Here is a 19,317-nt window from a genome sequence, read left to right on the forward strand (position 1 = left end):
CTTTCTACATCCCACCGAAGAGATGGGTCCTTTAAAAATAACTTTCAGTCACACGCAAACAGGAAACCGACCTATTCGGTTTTCGATCGCAAAAATCTTAATTGAGTGACAGATAATATCTTGAGATATTTTCTCAACTAAGCCCGGGGTGGCTCAACAATTCATCTTAAAAATTCGTCTAAGACTCGCCTGAAGTCATGGCTACCACAAAAGCTTGTACAAAAAATAGTCGAAATAGTTTAAAAGAAAAGTTGAAATACTGACAGGGCTAAACTAATTGCGGTGGCGTAGTCGCAGTCCTAGTACAGCAAAGAACATACTGCAGCGTAGTCTGTTGATCTTCTTGGTGTTGATGATGATGCAAGACATGATGCTGGTATTGATTTATTGTTGGCACTATCAGTGGAGGTGATGGTTGTTGTTGCTGTGCCAATTTCTGTTGTTGTTGTTGCTGTTCTTCTTCTAACAATTGTTGCTCTTGTTGCATTACCTGATGATGGGTACGCGGTGGTACATAATATAATACACAAGAGACACCGACCAAAAATAAGAAAAACATGAACACTAGATCGAACATGAGCAGCGAATTGAGTACCATCAACTGCATTGTACGTCCTCATCTTTAAATCTTTATCATTTATCTAATTTACCACCTCTTGCTCTTCTCCACATCTTTCTCTTCAGCAACAAAAGAAAAAAATCAATCTTCTTTGGAAGCTGTTACCACAAACTGAAGACTCTTCTGTTAACATTAAAGAAAGAAAAAAAAGAAGAAAAGATCAAACTGTTCACTGAAGCAGTTATACACAACAAATGGTTTACTCTTCCTTTGTGAACTTGGTCTTCATTTTCATGGTGCAAGTCCTACGATCAAGTTATGAAACACATGCTTAACTTTCTTAGAAAGTCAATCCTCAATTAAGTACGACACGATGCTTCGATGGCAAATGAAATAAACTGAATACAAAATTTTATTTTATATTTTGATAAATAATTTATTGATGGGTGGGTCCCCCATTATCCCCGAAGCTGCTATCCCCAAAAGTTATGTAGCAGGAATGCTTTTCGGCTAGAAGTTACAAGGGGATCACATCCCGCAAAGGAATGACGTTATAACGAGAACGTTGTACATCTACAATCACAGTGAAAGAATAAAGATCAACTATAAAAATCTCTTGTCTTGTGATACGAACTCTTTTTGGTTGGAAATTATAGAGCAATGTAAGTGCACCAGCATTTGCTATCCAAAATTTTGAACACCTAATAAACGATTATCCCCCATCTTAACTGACAACTTAATTTACTAATGTGATGGTGCAAAGGAAATGTAATAAAATGGCCACTTCTTGAAGAAGAGAATTAAATGAAATTCAAGGCACCATATGGTAGCCGAGAGGTTAGAGGCGTGGCCTGTAAGGCTAAGAACTATACAATCTTGGTGTGACCGGATTCGATTTCCGGTTCTACGTCTTGGATTTTATTTTTTTTTATATGAGTAACTTATTGTTTAAAGTATGTTTGCGAATAGCCTCCATCTACGTGACCTAATTTGGGTTTTGAAATAACTACTTTTTTCGAAACGAAAGGACTCGATACCGGAGAAAAATCAGAATCGGAATACTTCCCTTACTAAGTAAAAGGAAGAAAACAATATTTACTTTATAAAGATTATTTATTATAAGCGAAAGTGGGTAGAGAAAGGTACTGTATAACTGACAAAGAGAAAAATTAGGTTAGATTCATCAACAGGTGGCCTATCCTTGTCTTCCTGTAGAGAAACAGCTCTTCTTTTATGCCAACAGGAACCGAAAAGAAAATAAATAAATTAAAGGAAAATTCATCTTTGTTCCTTGGTCTATCTTCTTCTATTTAGGCCAGTTGTTTTTTACTCATTCTATTATGTACCACAGGGACAAAGTCTTAGGCAATGCATAAAGTCTTAACCAAGCATAACAAGAAAATGTGAGATTGCTGTGATAAATAATTGATCGAATGATCATCGATCGATTGGTAAACTTATACGAATATTTTATTTATTTATTTATTTAGTAATTCAAAATCTATTTATGAATCCACACAATAAGTAGATACTCGTATGATTGGCGAAGATGTAAAAGATGGTGCGAGAAGTGCAAGAGAAGAGAAACTACCGAAGGGTAGCACTCTCTACTGGAACTTAGTGGAAGTGGTAGATTGCCAGGTATAACAGTAGAATAGAAGACTTAACACTGGGATGTTGAGGTCGTTATGAAGAGTGAGGTTAGCCACAGAAAGGAGCGACAACCCATCTGACGGCAGTAGTAGTTTTCGTTTAAATGTCTGTCTGTACAGTTCGCATGTTAAAGATCCAATTATAATTAATTTCCGTTGTCTGAAAGTTGTCTCTAGTGGTATTAGTAATAACCAAACAATAATCTGGAATATGGACGATACTCCAGGCAGCCCAAGCATTCAATTTATCCCAAACTGATTTTCCCCAATTCAGTGATAAATATAGTGAATCTTTTAAACACTGGTCACCTGGGAAAATAGTCTTTCCCCATTTCCCAAAGGTTTTCTTCAAGGATGAAGCTGATGAGGAAGTGCGCCTCGTGGGAGGAGTAAGATACAAGTGAAGGTTACACTCTGTTATGGTTACAATCTTCTTTCTGTGGCATTACAGCTTATGAAGGGATCCTAGGCCAATTTTCTAGTTGTTCTGCAGGGTAGAGTTGTCGGCTCTACGCCCAACCCCGCTCCAAGACGATTGCTGGATCTTGGATTTAAAGGGTTTACCCCATCCTCTGCACAAAGCTATCACCAAGCTCTTGTTTAGCACCTTTGGTGTGTGCTTGTTTACGTGGAATTAGTATAAGAGTGTATTGCATCGTGAAAGTGCTAGAAACCCCTTGGGATTGCAACACCAAGTAGCTGTAAGACTGCATGCAACAGCCAAACCCTGCGGGAATGGTTGCACAATCAGATGACCATAATGCAGTCTTGCCGCTGCTTTCTTGATTAAGTTAAGAATTAAGTGGTTATATAGTTATACATTTAGAGACCTGCGAAGCTAACATGTATTGTTCCATGGTTTAGTGGGTTCGATTCCTAGACTCTAGATCTTGTTTTTTTTTTTAATGGATAATATGAGAAATTTATAATGAAGTGAGTTAGGCGTTGACTGTAAATTTCTTTCTATTAACCATTAAATAAAATCAAAGACCTAGAGACCTAGGGAATCGAACCCACTAAACCAACAATACATCTTAGCTTTGCGGGTCTAGCCTATAACCGCCTAACTTACTTTACTATAAATTTCTTATTTACTATAAAGAGAGAAAATACGAGAGAAACTGGGAAGTAGAAGAAGATGAACGCTTGATCCAAAGAGGAATGTTGAAATTGGGGAAATAGCTAACAAGATAACTATCTTCGAAGTACATAGTTAATCCTCAGTGGAAACATGGTTAAGTTGAAGAGTTTGTATCGGCTTAGAGTTCAGCTCGTAGTTTGGGTAACGAACCCAAATTGCTCTACACCTGGATGAAGGTAAAAAGGAATGGTCTAATCTTATTTAAAAGAAATCTTTCTCTTTTTTTTTTTGGCCTTAATTTAAGCGTGAATTAACTGGACTTCCGGTTGTGAGGGACTCATTAAAGGGACGGAAGGAGGTTTAATCAGATTTTATGAAGGAAATTACCACAGCCTCATTAATTAATTAAATAATTTTTGTAATATTTGGCTTTACATACCAATAATTTTTTTTTTTAATTTATTTTGTAATTTACAATCTGCATACAGTTGTATATAATCAGTAAATATGGAGAGAGTGATGAACTGATGCGGGAGGAGTGCAGGAGGAGAGAAACTACCCAGCGGTAGCACTCTCTATAGGAAAGAGAAGAATATGAGAGGGAGAGTGTGACGAGGAGAGTAATAATTTAGGTCTTCAGCCTACAAGGAAGTCGCGGGGCCACTGGCGATTCAGTCGGCGAGAAGTATTAGGAATGTCAGAGGAAGCGAGAGACAGTACAAGAGGATTAGAGCTAGTAGAGAGAGCAGTGTAGTACGGGCGATTCAGTCGGCGAGGAGGATTATTAGGGGTATCAGAGGAGGCGAGAGACAGTACAAGAGGATTGGAGCAAGTGGAGAGAGCAGTATGGAACTTTTCGATAAATAATCTTGGCGAGTTAGTTGTACGAAGGGGATGTTGAGAGGTCGTTGTGAAGAGTGAGGTTAGTCACCGTAGAATGGAGCGGGGCTATTGACGATTCAGACGGCGAGAAGGATTGTTAGGAATCTCAGAGGAGGCGAAAGACTGTACAAGAGTAATAGAGCAAGTAGAGAGAGCAGTATGGATCCTTTCGATATTTAGTCTTGGCGAGTTGTTTGTACGAATGGGGATGTTGAGATCGTTGTGAAGATTGAGTTTAGTCACCGTAGAAAGGAACGTCAGCTATCTATCGGCAGGAGTTTTGACTGAAATGTTTGTACTGACCGTATGTTTTGTAGGTTTGGCTGAACCTCAGACAGCTCTAGTCCTGTAAGTCCACATAGGTTTGAGACTAGTACTGTACAGTAATCGTTTAAGTTCTATGGGCAATTTGGAGCGTTGTAAAGCAGTTTCGCACGTTTCGACATTGCTTTGTCTTTTAAGTCTAGTGTGTGGGTTCCACGTGGGTCTTTATATACCAAACTAAAATATTATCTTTTGTGTACATCAAGGGTAGAGATAATTTTGTGGACGTACACAATTACAGATGAATCTCTCTCACTAAAGGAAACTGGAGGAGAGAGAGGGAGAAAAGTCTTGGATGATGCAAAGAAATCCAGAGAATTATATAGAAAATTCTTCTCAGACAATAAGTGAAAAGGTATAACCCATTCAAGAGATCATCCTATTCAAGACCCACGTGGAACACCTTCTAAAGATAATGATTAAATGCTATAAGAGGTCAATATCGAGCTGAGAACATCATGAGAAATGGTCTGACGGAGAGTGGTTATTAAATGGAAACGGTGGATTCCGGAGGGCGAGAGATAGAGATAGAGACGGACCCCATCAGAGAACTTTGAGAGATAGATGCAGAAGTCGTCCGCCCCCTACAGTTCTACAGCATCACCGCTCCCCCCCCAAATACTATCCTGTGAAGAGTCCCCCTCCCTTTAGTGATCGTCGCCACAATCACAGCAGGTTGAGGAGTGAAACTGAATTTACCTACAACAACGACCCAACTTAAGACAATGGACAATGGCAGGTCTGAGTTACCTTATTAAGGGGACTAACAGGAACAGAGAGGACCAAAAGCTACAATTCCTGTCCTGTTCTTGTTCATTCATGAAACAGTAAATGTTGGGTATAAATGCCAGCAGTCTGATTGGCTCTAACATGGGTCCAATAAAAAAGACGAAAAACTTAATGAAGACCCCCAGAAATTGCCCAATCCAATAGCTTTTTTTTTTTACTTAATTTTGGCCACGCTTTCGAACTAAGTAACTAGATCAGTTTCAGGGCTTATAATTAACAATTATAATTTTGTTTAATATTTTTAACATCAAAGGTTAATGTGTCTTCTATCCTGAGTATTGATTTGTACTCAGTATCTAAACAGTCCTGAAGATGACCACCAATTCTCTAGGTCGAAAGCTTGGCAAAAAAAATAGATAAAACTTTGACTAAAATTAAGGATTTAAAGTTGGCGAGGAATCGGTCAAATAAAAACAACAACTCGTCTTTTTGCCAACGTTTCGACAAATATACAGACAAAAAAAACAACAGTTAACTCAACCCGCATAGCCACGCCCTGAAGACAATATAATGTGTCGAAACGTTGGCAGAAAAAGACGAGCTGTTGTTATTTAAAGTAATGTATGTGGTAATTGCCTATTTTTCAGGCGAACTTTACTGTAAATTTCTTTTATTAACCATTAAATAAAGTCCAAGGCCTAGACCGGGAATCGAACCCACTAAACCAACAATACATCTTAGCATTGCGGGTCTAGTCTATAACCGCCTAACTTACTTTACTATAAATTTCTCATATTAACCATTAAATAAAATACAAGGCCTAGACCGGGGGCATCGAACCCACTAAACCAACAATACATCTTAGCATTGCGGGTCTAGTCTATAACCGCCTAACTTACTTTACTATAAATTTCTCATATTAACCATTAAATAAAATACAAGGCCTAGACCGGGGGCATCGAATCCACTAACCAACAATACATCTTAGCATTGCAGGTCTAGTCTATAACCGCCTAACTTACTTTACTATAAATTTCTTTTATTAATCATTAAATAAAATCCAAGTCCTAGAGACCAGGGGAATCGAACCCACTAAACCAACAATACATCTTAGCATTGCGGGTCTCGCCGCTCGGCTATCATGGCGCCTGAGTTGTTTTTTATTTAGACCGATTCCTTGCCAATTTTGAATCCTTAATTTAATAATTTACGGTCACGAAACCAATTCACATATATGACTAAAATCAGCAATTATCATTCTCCTTTTTGATTAATGATTTAATAAACCAAAAATGATGAAAAATTAATTAAAGAAGTTGGTTTTACCGGAACATTAGGAAGTAAGTTGTTTGAATCCAAATTGAGCACAAAATCTATTTTCACTTCCGCAAGACTCACTTGTTTGTGCGTCTGTAAACTGTGTTAGATATGTACATATAAAAGAGGGGGGGGGAGTGATGTGCTTTTAATAATGAGCTAGAGATTACCAGTGACTTTAAATAGGCACAAATAGGTAAGTGACTTTTCAGTTTGAAGTGAACAGGCAAGTGCCAGCGTTGTTAGGGGTAGTTAGACTGGGTTTACCGCAAGAACGGTAAAGCTGGAAGTAGTGGGGTTTTTTTCCCACGGGAAGTGCTGATGATAAAGATCCACCCTGCTTACTGGCGCTAAGACTAATTTTGACAACACCCTCTCTAGACAGAGGAATCTTTGTGAGGATTTTAGGATTCTACATTCTAAGTAAAATAACCACAGTGGAAAAATCAAAGACATGAATAAGGTTTTTCCCTTCTGTAATTAACATAGAGAAAAGAAAAATTATTCACTAACTATACAGCATTTGGGAAAACCATTTCCTCGGTACAAAGGCAAACGGAAAATTTTGAGGTATGAAGATATAAAATTAGGTAATTTTTTGTACATTCTCTTACTTACACCTTCTGATAAAAGAGGAAATGAATTTAGATTTTCAGTTTTCATCTAACTTTTATTCTGAATTTTCTATTGATTTTATTTTCAAGAAAAATTCAATATAGTTGAACCTGCGGTTGAGATACTTTAGTTCAATAATTTACCTAGTAAGAGAAAGAAATGTACGTAAAAGAGCTTTATGTAATAAATGTATTTTATCTATCAACTTCATTTACTATTTTCTTTTTTAATGTATTTTCCTTACATCCATGAAAAGTGATTTACAATTAACAGAACCACCCACAACGGAAGTTGAAGATTGTTCTATTAAACTTGAATATTTTTATAAGATTCTGCTTTATCAAGAAAGAAAAATCACTTATTTCCACAACAAAAAGGAAAGTCATTAGAGGTTTTTCTTTTTAACTTTTCCTTACAACCTTTGACAGGAAAATTAGGTTAGTTGGAGACAAAAGGAAAATGGAGTAGAGTGTATTATCTCCCGCCAATGTTATCTTCAAATACCAAATCTTATCAAAGAACGTTTTTATCCATTTTCATCTTTCACGCTAGAACAAAGGACGTAAAGAAGGACAAGATAAAGAAGAACGTAGTCATAAAGGACTGGGAGGAGATTCTGTATGGATGAACTTAGCACCTCTTACTTTGCGATCTAAATTTGGATTAATTATTTCAGATATGGAGTTTTTGAATAACTCGACTTTTTTGTGGGTCATCCACAAGCGACTATACAATTAATTTGGTTACCACAAGCGAATTGGATATTCCACAAAAAAATCTTCTGCAGAAGTGAGGGTAAAAGAGACAAGAAGACTAAGACAGTCTTGTAGTAGAAGAGGAATCGCGTTTTGCGGTAGTCATTGAAACCGTCTTATTGTGCTTTTTTTTTTGTAAAGGACTCGACCAATTTTACTGATTTTTACATAAAGGTCTCATTTAAACCAAGCAATAGTAACATTATCGATAGGTGCGCAAAGCATGTTATCATAAAATCCACAAATAATTATCACGTCAGGTTATTTTTAAAATAACCCTGTGAAATAACATGATTTCTTTAAAAAATACTATGAAACTCTGAATTGTGAGTGCATGCTAAAAGGAAGCGTTACGTAGCGTTGAATATAACAGCTTATCTGTGGGCATATCCGTGCAAAGAGGTAGGACGTAAATTTGTTGGAAGGATTTAGTTCGCATATAAGACCCCCTCCAGTACATGCACAAACGTTATGCGGGATTGCCTACTTCTCACACGTTACTAAACGGTGAACTTAAGCCTTAATTTTTCAAACTGGTTGATTGATCGACCCCATTTTAGTTACTTTGATGGTTTCCTTTATTTTTTTATCCCCACTTTTTTGGTGACTTTGAAAAATTGTGACATTTATTTATTGTTGGTATTTTTACTAAAAAGAGTTATCTACGTCACCTGTGGTGAAGTGGGAGGGAGATTACGGAAATTGTTTTTTTTTTCTTCTTATGGGGCCCTTTTTATGGTCTGCAAAATCGGTGTAAAATGTGTGAGGAGTAGAAAACCTAGTTTTGATACTAATTCTCGTCCTGAGCGTCACGTAAAGTAATCGCCATTTTTTTTTGTTTTTCAGGCGGGGCTTAACTTCTAACTACCAATTAAGTGTCGTGTAAAGGGGGAGACCAAATCTCAAATACCCTGGTTGCGATACTTAGAGTACATCAACAGGAGATTTATAAGCAGTATATGCCGGTTACGCTCAAACCATGCTATTTGCGGTAGATATTTATATAGAATCGGGAAGCGAAATACTGACTAATGTGAGAAATGCAATGAGGTGGACAGTGCTGAGCACATTATCATGGAGTGTGCGAAGCACGATAAACAAAGGAAAGAGCTTTTCTACCGTCTATATAAGGAGCTAACTTCCCCCATACAATTATATCTACATATTGAGCAGGAAAAATGTAAATGTATATGAATCATTATATAGTTTTGTAGTAGAATCCGACATAAAAATTTAACAGACTTTACTATTAGCATTTTAATGGATAATATATTAAACATAGAGGTTTAAATCTAAATTTTTGGTATCGCATTTAATTTTTATGTACATATAAATGATATGCTGGCTGTATGGTTACAACCGATGCCATAAAAAAAACCGTGCAGTCAAACACGGAATTCGAACCGCCAGTTCTTAAGTGGTAATGGATCAAGGAAACAATAGCTGATTGATAGCTGGCTGTAAGAGATCGGAAACATAGGTGGTGAAAGGAAATCTTTGCACTAGATTGATTAATGCAAGTCAGAGATCCAATTGCTAGTTTACAAAATAATATTTTACATTACAGGGTTGGTGTGTTCCTGAAGATGACCTAGTCCCTAGCTCGGCATAATAAATGTATCACGACTGAAATGGCAATTATTTTTTCATCCCATTGAAACTATTAATCAGTCACCAAAAATAATGAACAGCAATTAATCTGTTCATTTTTTTTTAAAGAAAAAAGGGTCCAGTTTCGAAACCTCCCAAAATTCCCGGACTGTGAATTGATAAGTTTGGGCTTTCTTGATAAGTATATTTAATTCAGAGCTTTGGCCAAAAAAAAAAGCTGAATAGCATCTATTTCCGGCTATTATTCATACAGTCTCACCCATTATGGTAATAATTGGTAACAGGAGAGATAAATGATGAAATAAAATGGAAGCTGTAAGGGCTAGTAAGGAGGAAAGAAGGCAACCTTCAAATAGATGAGGTTTTTTTTGAAAAGGAATAAGTTCTCATATCATCGCTCTCCCTTAATATTGTATAAAACACCCTCTCACACACCTGATTACAAAGTTCATCCTTCCTGATCTCTCAAATAAGTCCCTCCAGGATTCTTGGTGCTTTACTTTATATATCTTTCCCACTCTTCCTTAAATCCTTCTCACCAGTTTCTTCTGCTATTAAATCACCAGCGCTTTTAATACAGACACACCATGCACACATAAAACGGTGAGCAGCAGGAATGATTTCTTCGGGAAACCTTCACCTCCCACACACCCCCCCCCCAACCACGACAAGGTATTTACCTTCTCAGAAGACATCTCTTAGACCTGAGCAATTCCTTCAAAAAACATCGCTACGACCTAAATAAACATCACTCTAATCGAAAACCGCCTTCAAATAAAGAAGGTAAATCTTCAAATTCTAAAAAAGTAATTTCCTCTTTCGTATTTCCATAAAAAAAAACTGTTGTGTAATTCACACGGCTTCCGTTTACTACAATTCTCATTCACCAAGGTCCCAACTCAAAAATTCCCGAATAATACTTGGGATAATATTATACCAAGTATAAAGTTTTGTAAAAGAAAAACTTCTCATTACACTGAGATATAACTTACTAGAGAACCAACCTCAACCTGCTGATCTACTGGCCAGGAATGGAGCTAACACTCCTTTAATTGGCCCGGTGCCAGTACTGGGGATCACCAAGTGTGCTGTTCATGAGGCTCTCAGAGATTGGATCTAGAGAGAGAGAGCATGAAAAGAACTGGGTGATGCTTCCAGGAGGTTATACACGGCAAGAGTGTCATGCCCCTTGCTACCCAGCAAAGAACCAAAGAGACTCCTGGGCTTGGGCAGAACTCAGATTCTGGTTACAGACATTTTTACATTTACTCTGGTTACAGGCCTGTTCACAGGGCACGGCAGGTTCAGAAAGCAGTTCTGCACAAGATTGCGGCTTAACAGCCTCGGTACCGTTGTGCAGATTGTTGTCTCAGGAAGAGGAGGAAACGGCCTCTCACCTGTTTGATTCGATTGCTTTGGAACTCTGAGGCCAGGGGGAGATTGTAGCGCAAAAAAGAACTAGTAGGGAAAGACCTCAAACCTTTTTTAGAAGGGGGAGGTTTCATCTATTAGACTTAATTGAGGGAACTCCATCAGTAAGTGTCGCCTCTTTCAATAAGTATTGCCCATATCCAAAGGGTCTTAGAAGCTGTGGAGAACACTAAGTAGGGGAGCCCTTCTCCCCTCGAATATGCCCTCCAAAGAGTTTTATTGGGGATTTTGCTTGGTGGGCCACCAGTTCAAAAACATTACGTGCTAAAACCAAAAAAAAAAGGGTTACTTCCACAGGTTGGATAATATCGATTGATTTGATCCGACGAAACAAGCTCGATTATGGTATCCCTGACCAGCTTTTGGATTTGCATCCATCATCAGATGTAGACTTATTCATGTTTCCAATCACACACTAAATTCAACAAAACAGGTATAATATTATGTTTACAATAAAGATGCTTTTAAGGCAAAGCCTAACTTGAAATTCTTCCGGAGAGAAAGACCCAAAACAAATTAACTTCTACCAACCGGAAGGACATTTTCATACTTTTCTCAAATAAGGATTGATCTGCAAAAGAGTTTTTCCAGGATCTGAGAATAATACGTATGAGCTCTAGGTGGTTTTATTTAGGTTACTCGTTTGAATAATTTAGGGCACCAGATAGAAAATTGCGGTTCTAGAGCACCGGTTTTCGCGCAAAGCGGGTGTGGGCTAAGCCCTTTCCCACTGTAATGTTGCCTGTCCCTTAAATTCATACCCTTCCAAATCCGAAGAAAGGGAATGATTACTCCCTAACGTATCAATAATAAATGGTTCTTTGCTGCCTGGAGCCTACAATGAGCCTACCACACAAGAAAGAGCTCCTTTTCCAGGACTTCAAACCGGAACTTTTACCACTTTTCACCTTCCTCTTACTCCACTATAAGTGGAAGTCTTGTGATCGGCCATTATTTCCTTCTTTTCTTTTTTTGGAGCTCTTTATCCTACTTCATCCCTGGTTAAGGAATAAATAGCTTTTTTTTGCAAATACGTACGTGAATCGTGAGAGTTTGTCTGTACATCCGGCTGTTAGAACAGCATAAACTAAGAATACGATAAATCGCAGTACTTTCTGTTTTGCTATTTTAACCAGTTAAGCGTGTTAAGACGTGTGTATACACGTCAAACCAAATCTCTGTTACGGTGCGTTCGACGTGTTTACTGGTTGTGAAAAATGTAAAATTGTCATTAACTACAGCCAAATTGATAAGTGGTTGGTACATGTTTGGTCTCCCTCATTAGAGATTGGGGAATTACGCACACAAATAGAAGCTCTCAAACCCTTGTGCAATGCCGCTTTTACCTCGTAGATAGAGGTTCAGACCTCACAGTACGAGCATGTTTTCATTTTGCACAGAATTCAAAATGCTCTTTTCTTCCTTGTAAAAGCTCTTGGCGTCCCTAGTTAACTAGAGCAATGCATACGTGAAGCGGTACAAGATTTTTGAATGAGCACAGATTGCTCTGGTAATCTCAAGCCCACAGAGAGATTGCAGAAAAAGTCGCTTGCAGTGACTATTACGACTATTGTAAACTTTTGGTTGTTTTTGCCCTGCTGCGTTCGACGTGTATACGACGTCATTGTCTGATTTTAATTCCGCACACTGTGATGGTTTTTTTTTTTTTAAACTAAATTCCACCCTTAACTGGTTTTAAATGAGGTATGTAATAAAAATCATGAAAATATGCTTGTGGACCAAAAAAAAAAGAAAAGCCAACCGGAAGTTTCAAAACTTTACGTCGAACATTTTCCCGGAAAACAAAAATTCTTGGAACATGGGGCAGGTCCTGTTCCTCAACGTGCAGCAGCCAAAGAGGCTTTATTAGGGAGAAAAAAGGACTGAAATGAGCAGAAAAAGAATTATCGATGTTTGATTCCTAATTAGGGAATGATAAGAATAAGCTGCAGTTCCCAAATTGGTCCCAAATCTATAATATCAACAACATTTGAATAAGTATGATATTACAAGCGGATAATAAGAACAAACTGAAGGCGTGAGATGATCTTGCGTCGTACAGAAGACTCGTTCCAGGATGCATACATGGAACTTGGAGCAGAACTTAATAAAGCAATTTACTGATCCAATTTCCCAGTCTTAAGTAGACTTCAGGGAGGAATGTGAGCCGATAATAACGCTCTACTTAGTACCGGAGACCAAGTTACATTTTTATTAAAGAAAAGTAACTTGATACAAGCAAATACCAACTGAATTGAAGATATCGCGTCTCTTATGTCTCGTAAAATGGAAATTATTGCAATGGGGAGGGTTTTCTATTTGTGGGAGGGTGGTTCACCGGAAATAACTGTTTGGATATTAACCGGAATTAGTTCTTTTGAAATTGGTGTGTGTGTTTATTCAAATAACTGAAAAAATGGAATAAAAAAAGAATTGGTTCACTCCAGTATTTCCGCTTAGTTCCAGGTTTTCCCACCATTTAACCAGTTAAGCGTGGAATTTAGTTTTTATCCCCCACCCCGCAGTGTGCGGAATTAAAATTAGACAATGGACGTGTATACACGTGTCAAACGCAGCAGGGCAAGAACAAACCAAAAGTTTACAATAGTCGTAATAGTCACACTGCAAGCGACTTTTTCTGCAATCTCTCTCTCTGTGGGCTTACAGATTACCAGAGAGCATTCTGTGCTCATTCAAAAATCTTGCCCCCGCTTCTTCACGTATACATTGCTCTAGGTTAACTAGGGACGCCAAGAACATTGAATTCTGTGCAAAATGAAATCTTGTACGAACTGTGAAGTCTGAATCTCTATCTAAGGTAAAAATGGGCTTTGCACAAGGGTTTGAGAGCTTCTATTTGTGTGCGCTGATTCCCCAATCTCTAATGCGGAGACCAAACCAAAATAGACGATTTTCTTTGACTCAGTTTCCCGTAAAGCTAATATGTATTGTGGTACTGCGTTCGAATCCCGGTCTTAGGGCCTTGGATTTTTATTTAATGGTTAATATGAGAAATTTACAGTAAAGTATGTTTGCTAATCGCTTCCATCCACGACACCTAATTTGGTAGTTGGATGTTAAGCCCCGCCTGGAAAAATAGGCGATTACTTTACTTTACTATGCTACTTTGACTCAGGGATACAAGTGCCCCAATAAAAAAAAACCCATTGGGACATACAGGGACTAAAACCGGATATTTCCAATGCACAGAGAACTTTCTCTCTCTTACCACAACGCGCGATAAGAAAAAGGAAAAGTCTTTTACTTGCCCAAATTTTTGTATTTCCTTCGTACGTCATCAAGGTCATAAAGAGACGATTTCAAAAATCAGCTGGAGAATAATAACTCGATTCTCCGAATTTAAATCGATTTGTTTCCAAATACTGCAATGAAAACCAGAAACTGACAATGTAAAGCCAGCTTTGAACTTGAATAAGCTTAAAATGGAAATGTAAAAAGAAAAATCCTGACTCTGATAAAGAGCAAAATTTTTATTAATTAATTTTTTTTAAATTAAAATAATCATTTGACTTTTTTAAATTTTAAATACTTGTAAAAAAAAACATATGGGATGAAAAATCGAACAATTTTGGCAACACACATCACAAATAAATACAAATAATAATTAAGTACACTTTTCTTTGTCTAGTTCTTTTTCCTTTTTACAAGCACGTGGAAATCAAGTTTAACCCATACTTATTCACAATAAAAATACTTAAACACAAAACCCACTTTGGCTCAGATGACATGAAGAACGCGCTTTTAGTTGACAGAGAAATGGCTTGCGTCGCCTGTCTAATGATATTCATATTTACAGCATTCTGTGCTGTTTTTATGACAATGGCTTCATTCTGTGGTTGGAGCCAAAAACCAGCACATCTAGCCAGGAATACCAACTTGGTAAGTTGTTTCAAATGAATTATCCCCTTTTTTTTATTTTATTTTAAATATAAATCGCAACACTGTTAGCTGTTTTACGAGGGTCGTTTGAAAAGTCCGTGCAAAGTCAGAGAGATAGCACCACTGGCGCGTATCGAGGTTATGTTTAGTTAGTAGCATCTCTTGGAAGGACACACACCAAGTTTCAGCCAGATCGGTCTATTTCTTTGTGTTTGGCATTCGTTTGAATCGAGGAAGTCGAGTGATTTTCAAAAAATGGACGAAAAAGAATTTCGTGTGTTGATTAAACACTACTTTATGAAAGGCAAAACGCCTCAGGAGACTAAAGAGAAGCTAGATAAACATTATGGTGACTCTGCACCTTCGATTAGAACAGTTTATGAGTGGTTTCAAAATTTTCGGAGTGGCCATATGGGCACAAGTGACGCTGAACGTTCTGGACGCCCTGTTGAGGTTACTACACCAGAAATCATTGATAAAATCCATGATATGGTGATGTATGACAGAAGAGTGAAGGTGCATGAGATTGCTAGTGCTGTGGGCACCTCGAATGAACGAGTACATAATATTTTGCATCAACATTTGGGACATGACAAAGCTATCCGCAAGATGGGGGTGCCGCGATTGCTCACGCTTGACCAAAAACGAAATCGTGTGAAGTGTTGCAAGGACGGTTTGCAGCTGTTCCAGAAGAATCCGCAGGACTTTAAGCGTCGTTTCGTCACTGTGGATGAAACATGGATACATCACTACACTCCTGAGACCAAAGAACAATCTAAACAATTGGTTACCAAGGGGAAATCTGCGCCAAAAAAGGCGAAGACCGTTCCTTCGGCCGGAAAGATTATGGCGACTGTCTTTGGGGATTCGCAAGGAATAATCCTCATCGACTATCTGGAAAAGGGTAAAACTATTACAGGTGCATATTATTCATCGTTATTGGACCGTTTGAAAACCGAGCTGCAAGAAAAACGCCCACGATTGGCCCACAAAAAAGTCCTTTTCCATCACGACAACGCACCAGCTCACACCTCAGCAGTTGTGGTCGCAAAATAATGGAAATAGGGTTCCAACTCGTTTCACATCCCCCCTATTCTCCAGACTTGGCTCCCTCGGACTACTATTTGTTCCCCAATATGAAGAAATGGCTGGCGGGAAAAAGATTTTATTCAAACGAGGAGGTGATTGCAGAAACGAATGGCTATTTTTCAGACTTGGACAAATCCTATTATTCGGAAGGGATCAACAAACTAGAGCAGCGTTGGGTGAAGTGTATAAGCCTAAAAGGAGACTATGTTGAAAAATAAAAAAGGTTTACCCCAAAAAATTAAGTAGTTTTTATTTTTGCACGGACTTTTCAAACGACCCTCGTACAGTACGCTTTTAACATTTTTTTTTTTTTTTTTAAAGCCATTTAAGCCTCTTTTTATTGATGCCAAAAATTGTGAATTGATTTACACCGTGTAATTACGAAATACTCATTCACTTTCGAAACATTACGTATTCATAGTCGATTTCTAACTAATTTACAACTAACAATAGTTTTGCTCATACGATTCCAAGTACAGTAGAACCTCGATTAACCGGGCTGACTTCCGGCTGTACCCACCCCGGAAAACTGAAATCCTGGTTAAACCGAATACACAGTATTAACATAGTACATTTGTACCTATGAATGTACATATGTACATATATAAGTATGTATGTATTATACGGGTACATAGGTAGACTCATCAGTAAGATGCCAATGTGAAAATATGTAAATTAAAAAGCCGTTTCGACACGTAAATCATCAAATATTTGATAATATTTTTTTATTCTAACACGTTATTATATTCACTGTCACTCCTTTACACTAATGTTTTATATACAATCGATAGATTGTGATGACAGCTGACGATTAAAACTTAAACGAACATCGTAGCTTCTTTCGAGTCAAAAGTTACTACTAATTGCAAATCTCGATACGCAGCAAAATGATCTCAAAATGGCGGCGCTTCCCCTCCACCGCGCGCGATGCATCACAGTCCTCGCTTATCGTAATGAATTCTTTGATCCTTTAGCTATCCAGAGGTATAATTTAATTTTGGATGTAGACGATAGATTCGAAACTATAATGCCAAACTGTATCCCCCGATTTTGTTATCATTAGGTTTTTTGGATTGCCTCCATATGATAGCAAATTTAAAGACGTACACGTCAAAAAAAAGAAAGAAAATAAAGGAACTAGGAAAACAAACTTTCAAATGCTATTTCCACTTCAAGAATTTGGTTAACTTTCTAGTTTGAGCTTCCGGTAGTGATCAGTCATAAACATTTGATCCCTTTTTTAAAAACTCTTGAGAACCAGTATTTACAGTAAAAACTCCACTTTTCCAAATAAGCCCAATAATTCTTTTTATGAAACATGTGTTAGAAAGTAAAAAATAAAAACAGGATATCTTTTATAAAACTCAAAAGATGACGTAAAGAGAGAGATAGAGAGAGAGTATAAATAAGGTATATATTACTTCAAATTGTATACAGTAGGCTGTGGAATTCAATGAAAGGAATATAGGTATATACGAGTATATATAGCAGACCAAATATCAATTCACATCCTCTCTGGGGAACTGTCCGGAGAAAGAAACTGGGGTCCCCATTCGTCTTCTACTGGGTACACACACAGTGGTGATGGACCCCAACCAGTTTTGTCTACACCAGATGACGGTTCTCATACGATCCTCCAGCACAGTTAGGGATAAAAAAAAGAAGAAAAATACAAGCAAGCAGTTTACCTCCTTCTATGTAAAATAGGATCGTTATTTTTAAATCAATCAAGTTTACGAGGGATAAGAATTCAATACCTGATCATCCAGAATGTGGATTTATTTGAGTTCTGGTGTGACACTCGGCATGGGCCCTCCTTTTAAGGCAATAATTACAATATATTAACATTCTCCTACCGTCCAAGTAGCCAATCATGCAGATTTTAGATTTACAACCATATCCGGTGTAATCACGCACACGACTTCCTCTTCCCCCACTATTGTTCTAACGCTTCGCATAAAAAAAACTCCCGATCATTTGAGTCCAAATATAAGGGAAAGGCGATTAGCATAATCCCAGAGTCGAACGCGGAGTTCAAATCAAAGCTGCTGGCCATTATTTGATTTTCCTTCACTGTCTAGTGATGGACAGTGTTGTCTGTAACGAGAGAACACTGTCAGGAGGCCGGCAGTACACTAAAAAAAATACACAGGAAGTCAATGACCAAAATTTGAGTCAAATACCAAAAATAAATAGCTTTGAGGTTCTGAAACAAGAAGCTCTCCCATTAACAACATTTTTATTGAATAAATCTATACTTAAAGACAACTACGTAATATTAAGTAATAATCCCAAATTTGAAGAAAACCCATACTTGAAGTGAAATCACGGATCTTTTTTAATCAATCATTCTAACTTTTATTATTATTTGTTTATTCATTTTGCAACTGTATCTAGTACACATGCATGTGCGCCAAGGGCGTGAGTGGAGTGAACGACGACCATCCGGTGATGGAAGCCGTTAGTTCGCCAGATTGGCAGAGCTTACACAGCAACCATCCTAGGAGGTCGGCGTTAAATGTTGAGATGATCGCGTGGCCACCACCGCTTTAGTCTGCGATGAGGATTTGGAAGGAAGTGTTGTAGTAGACATGTTTATGGATCAGAGGGTTGTAATGACTGTGATTGAATGGAGTTTTGTGTACCGAGATTGGGGCTATTTCCAGAGACGAGAGGATATATTTAGATCACAGAGTGTATAGTATGATTGGAGACGTAGAAGGGAGCGTTAACTATTGTTCTTAGAATTTTTGATTGTAAGGTTTGGTAGTCGGTTGATGTTCGATTTTTTGGGCGCTTCCGTAAAGCTGTATTCCGTACGTCCATATTGGGGCATGTAGAGCGGTATATAGTGTTCGTTTGTTCGTCAGGGTCAGTTTTGATCGTTTGTCGAGTAGTCTTTTCAACATTTTATACCTTAGATTGAGGTCAATTCGTTTGAGTCTCGCGTGGGGGGTTCCATGTTAGTCGTTTGTCAAGATGTGGTCCGAGATATCGTACTTGGTTAGTGATTGGTATAGCAGTATTGTGGAAGGAGAGTTCTCTTGTTTAAAGTTAATACTATGTATTTAGATTTCAATGAATGATTTTAATTTTAATTTTTTGATTTTTTTGTTTTCCAGACAGCGCCGAACAATTTGGAACGAAACGATCGCCGGATATCAGCTGAACAAAAATCAAAACGCACACATATGTGCGCTTGCGATCAATAAACACGCACAACAACTCACAAACTGCTAGGATGTACAACTCACAAACAATATTAAATGTCTTTATTATTGTACATTATACAGAAATTGTTGAAGAAAAAAAATTATATCAACTTAAAGAACAAAATATTATCTGTGTTGGATCAATTCAATGAAATTAATG

General features: G+C 37.7%; 2 protein-coding genes across 5 annotated transcripts in view; both read right to left on the reverse strand.

Annotated features, from left to right (window-relative positions):
- LOC141457938 (uncharacterized) overlaps positions 1–19,317 on the reverse strand; it is a 376,780-nt gene that overhangs the window by 291,486 nt on the left and 65,977 nt on the right. The gene's annotated exons all lie outside the window — the stretch shown is intronic.
- The window catches only part of LOC141457958 (uncharacterized), an 80,738-nt gene that overhangs the window by 43,911 nt on the left and 17,510 nt on the right, over positions 1–19,317 (reverse strand). Inside the window, exon 2 of the mRNA XM_074135375.1 lies at positions 265–742. Within this exon, the coding sequence (XP_073991476.1) occupies positions 269–607 (339 nt within the window). The 5' untranslated portion in view covers positions 608–742 and the 3' untranslated portion in view covers positions 265–268. The remainder of the gene's footprint in view (positions 1–264; positions 743–19,317) is intronic.

Source organism: Rhodnius prolixus, unplaced genomic scaffold (assembly GCF_049639745.1).
Source record: "Rhodnius prolixus isolate KJV_2025 unplaced genomic scaffold, Rpr scaffold_5, whole genome shotgun sequence".
NCBI classification, from domain to species: Eukaryota; Metazoa; Arthropoda; class Insecta; order Hemiptera; family Reduviidae; genus Rhodnius; species Rhodnius prolixus.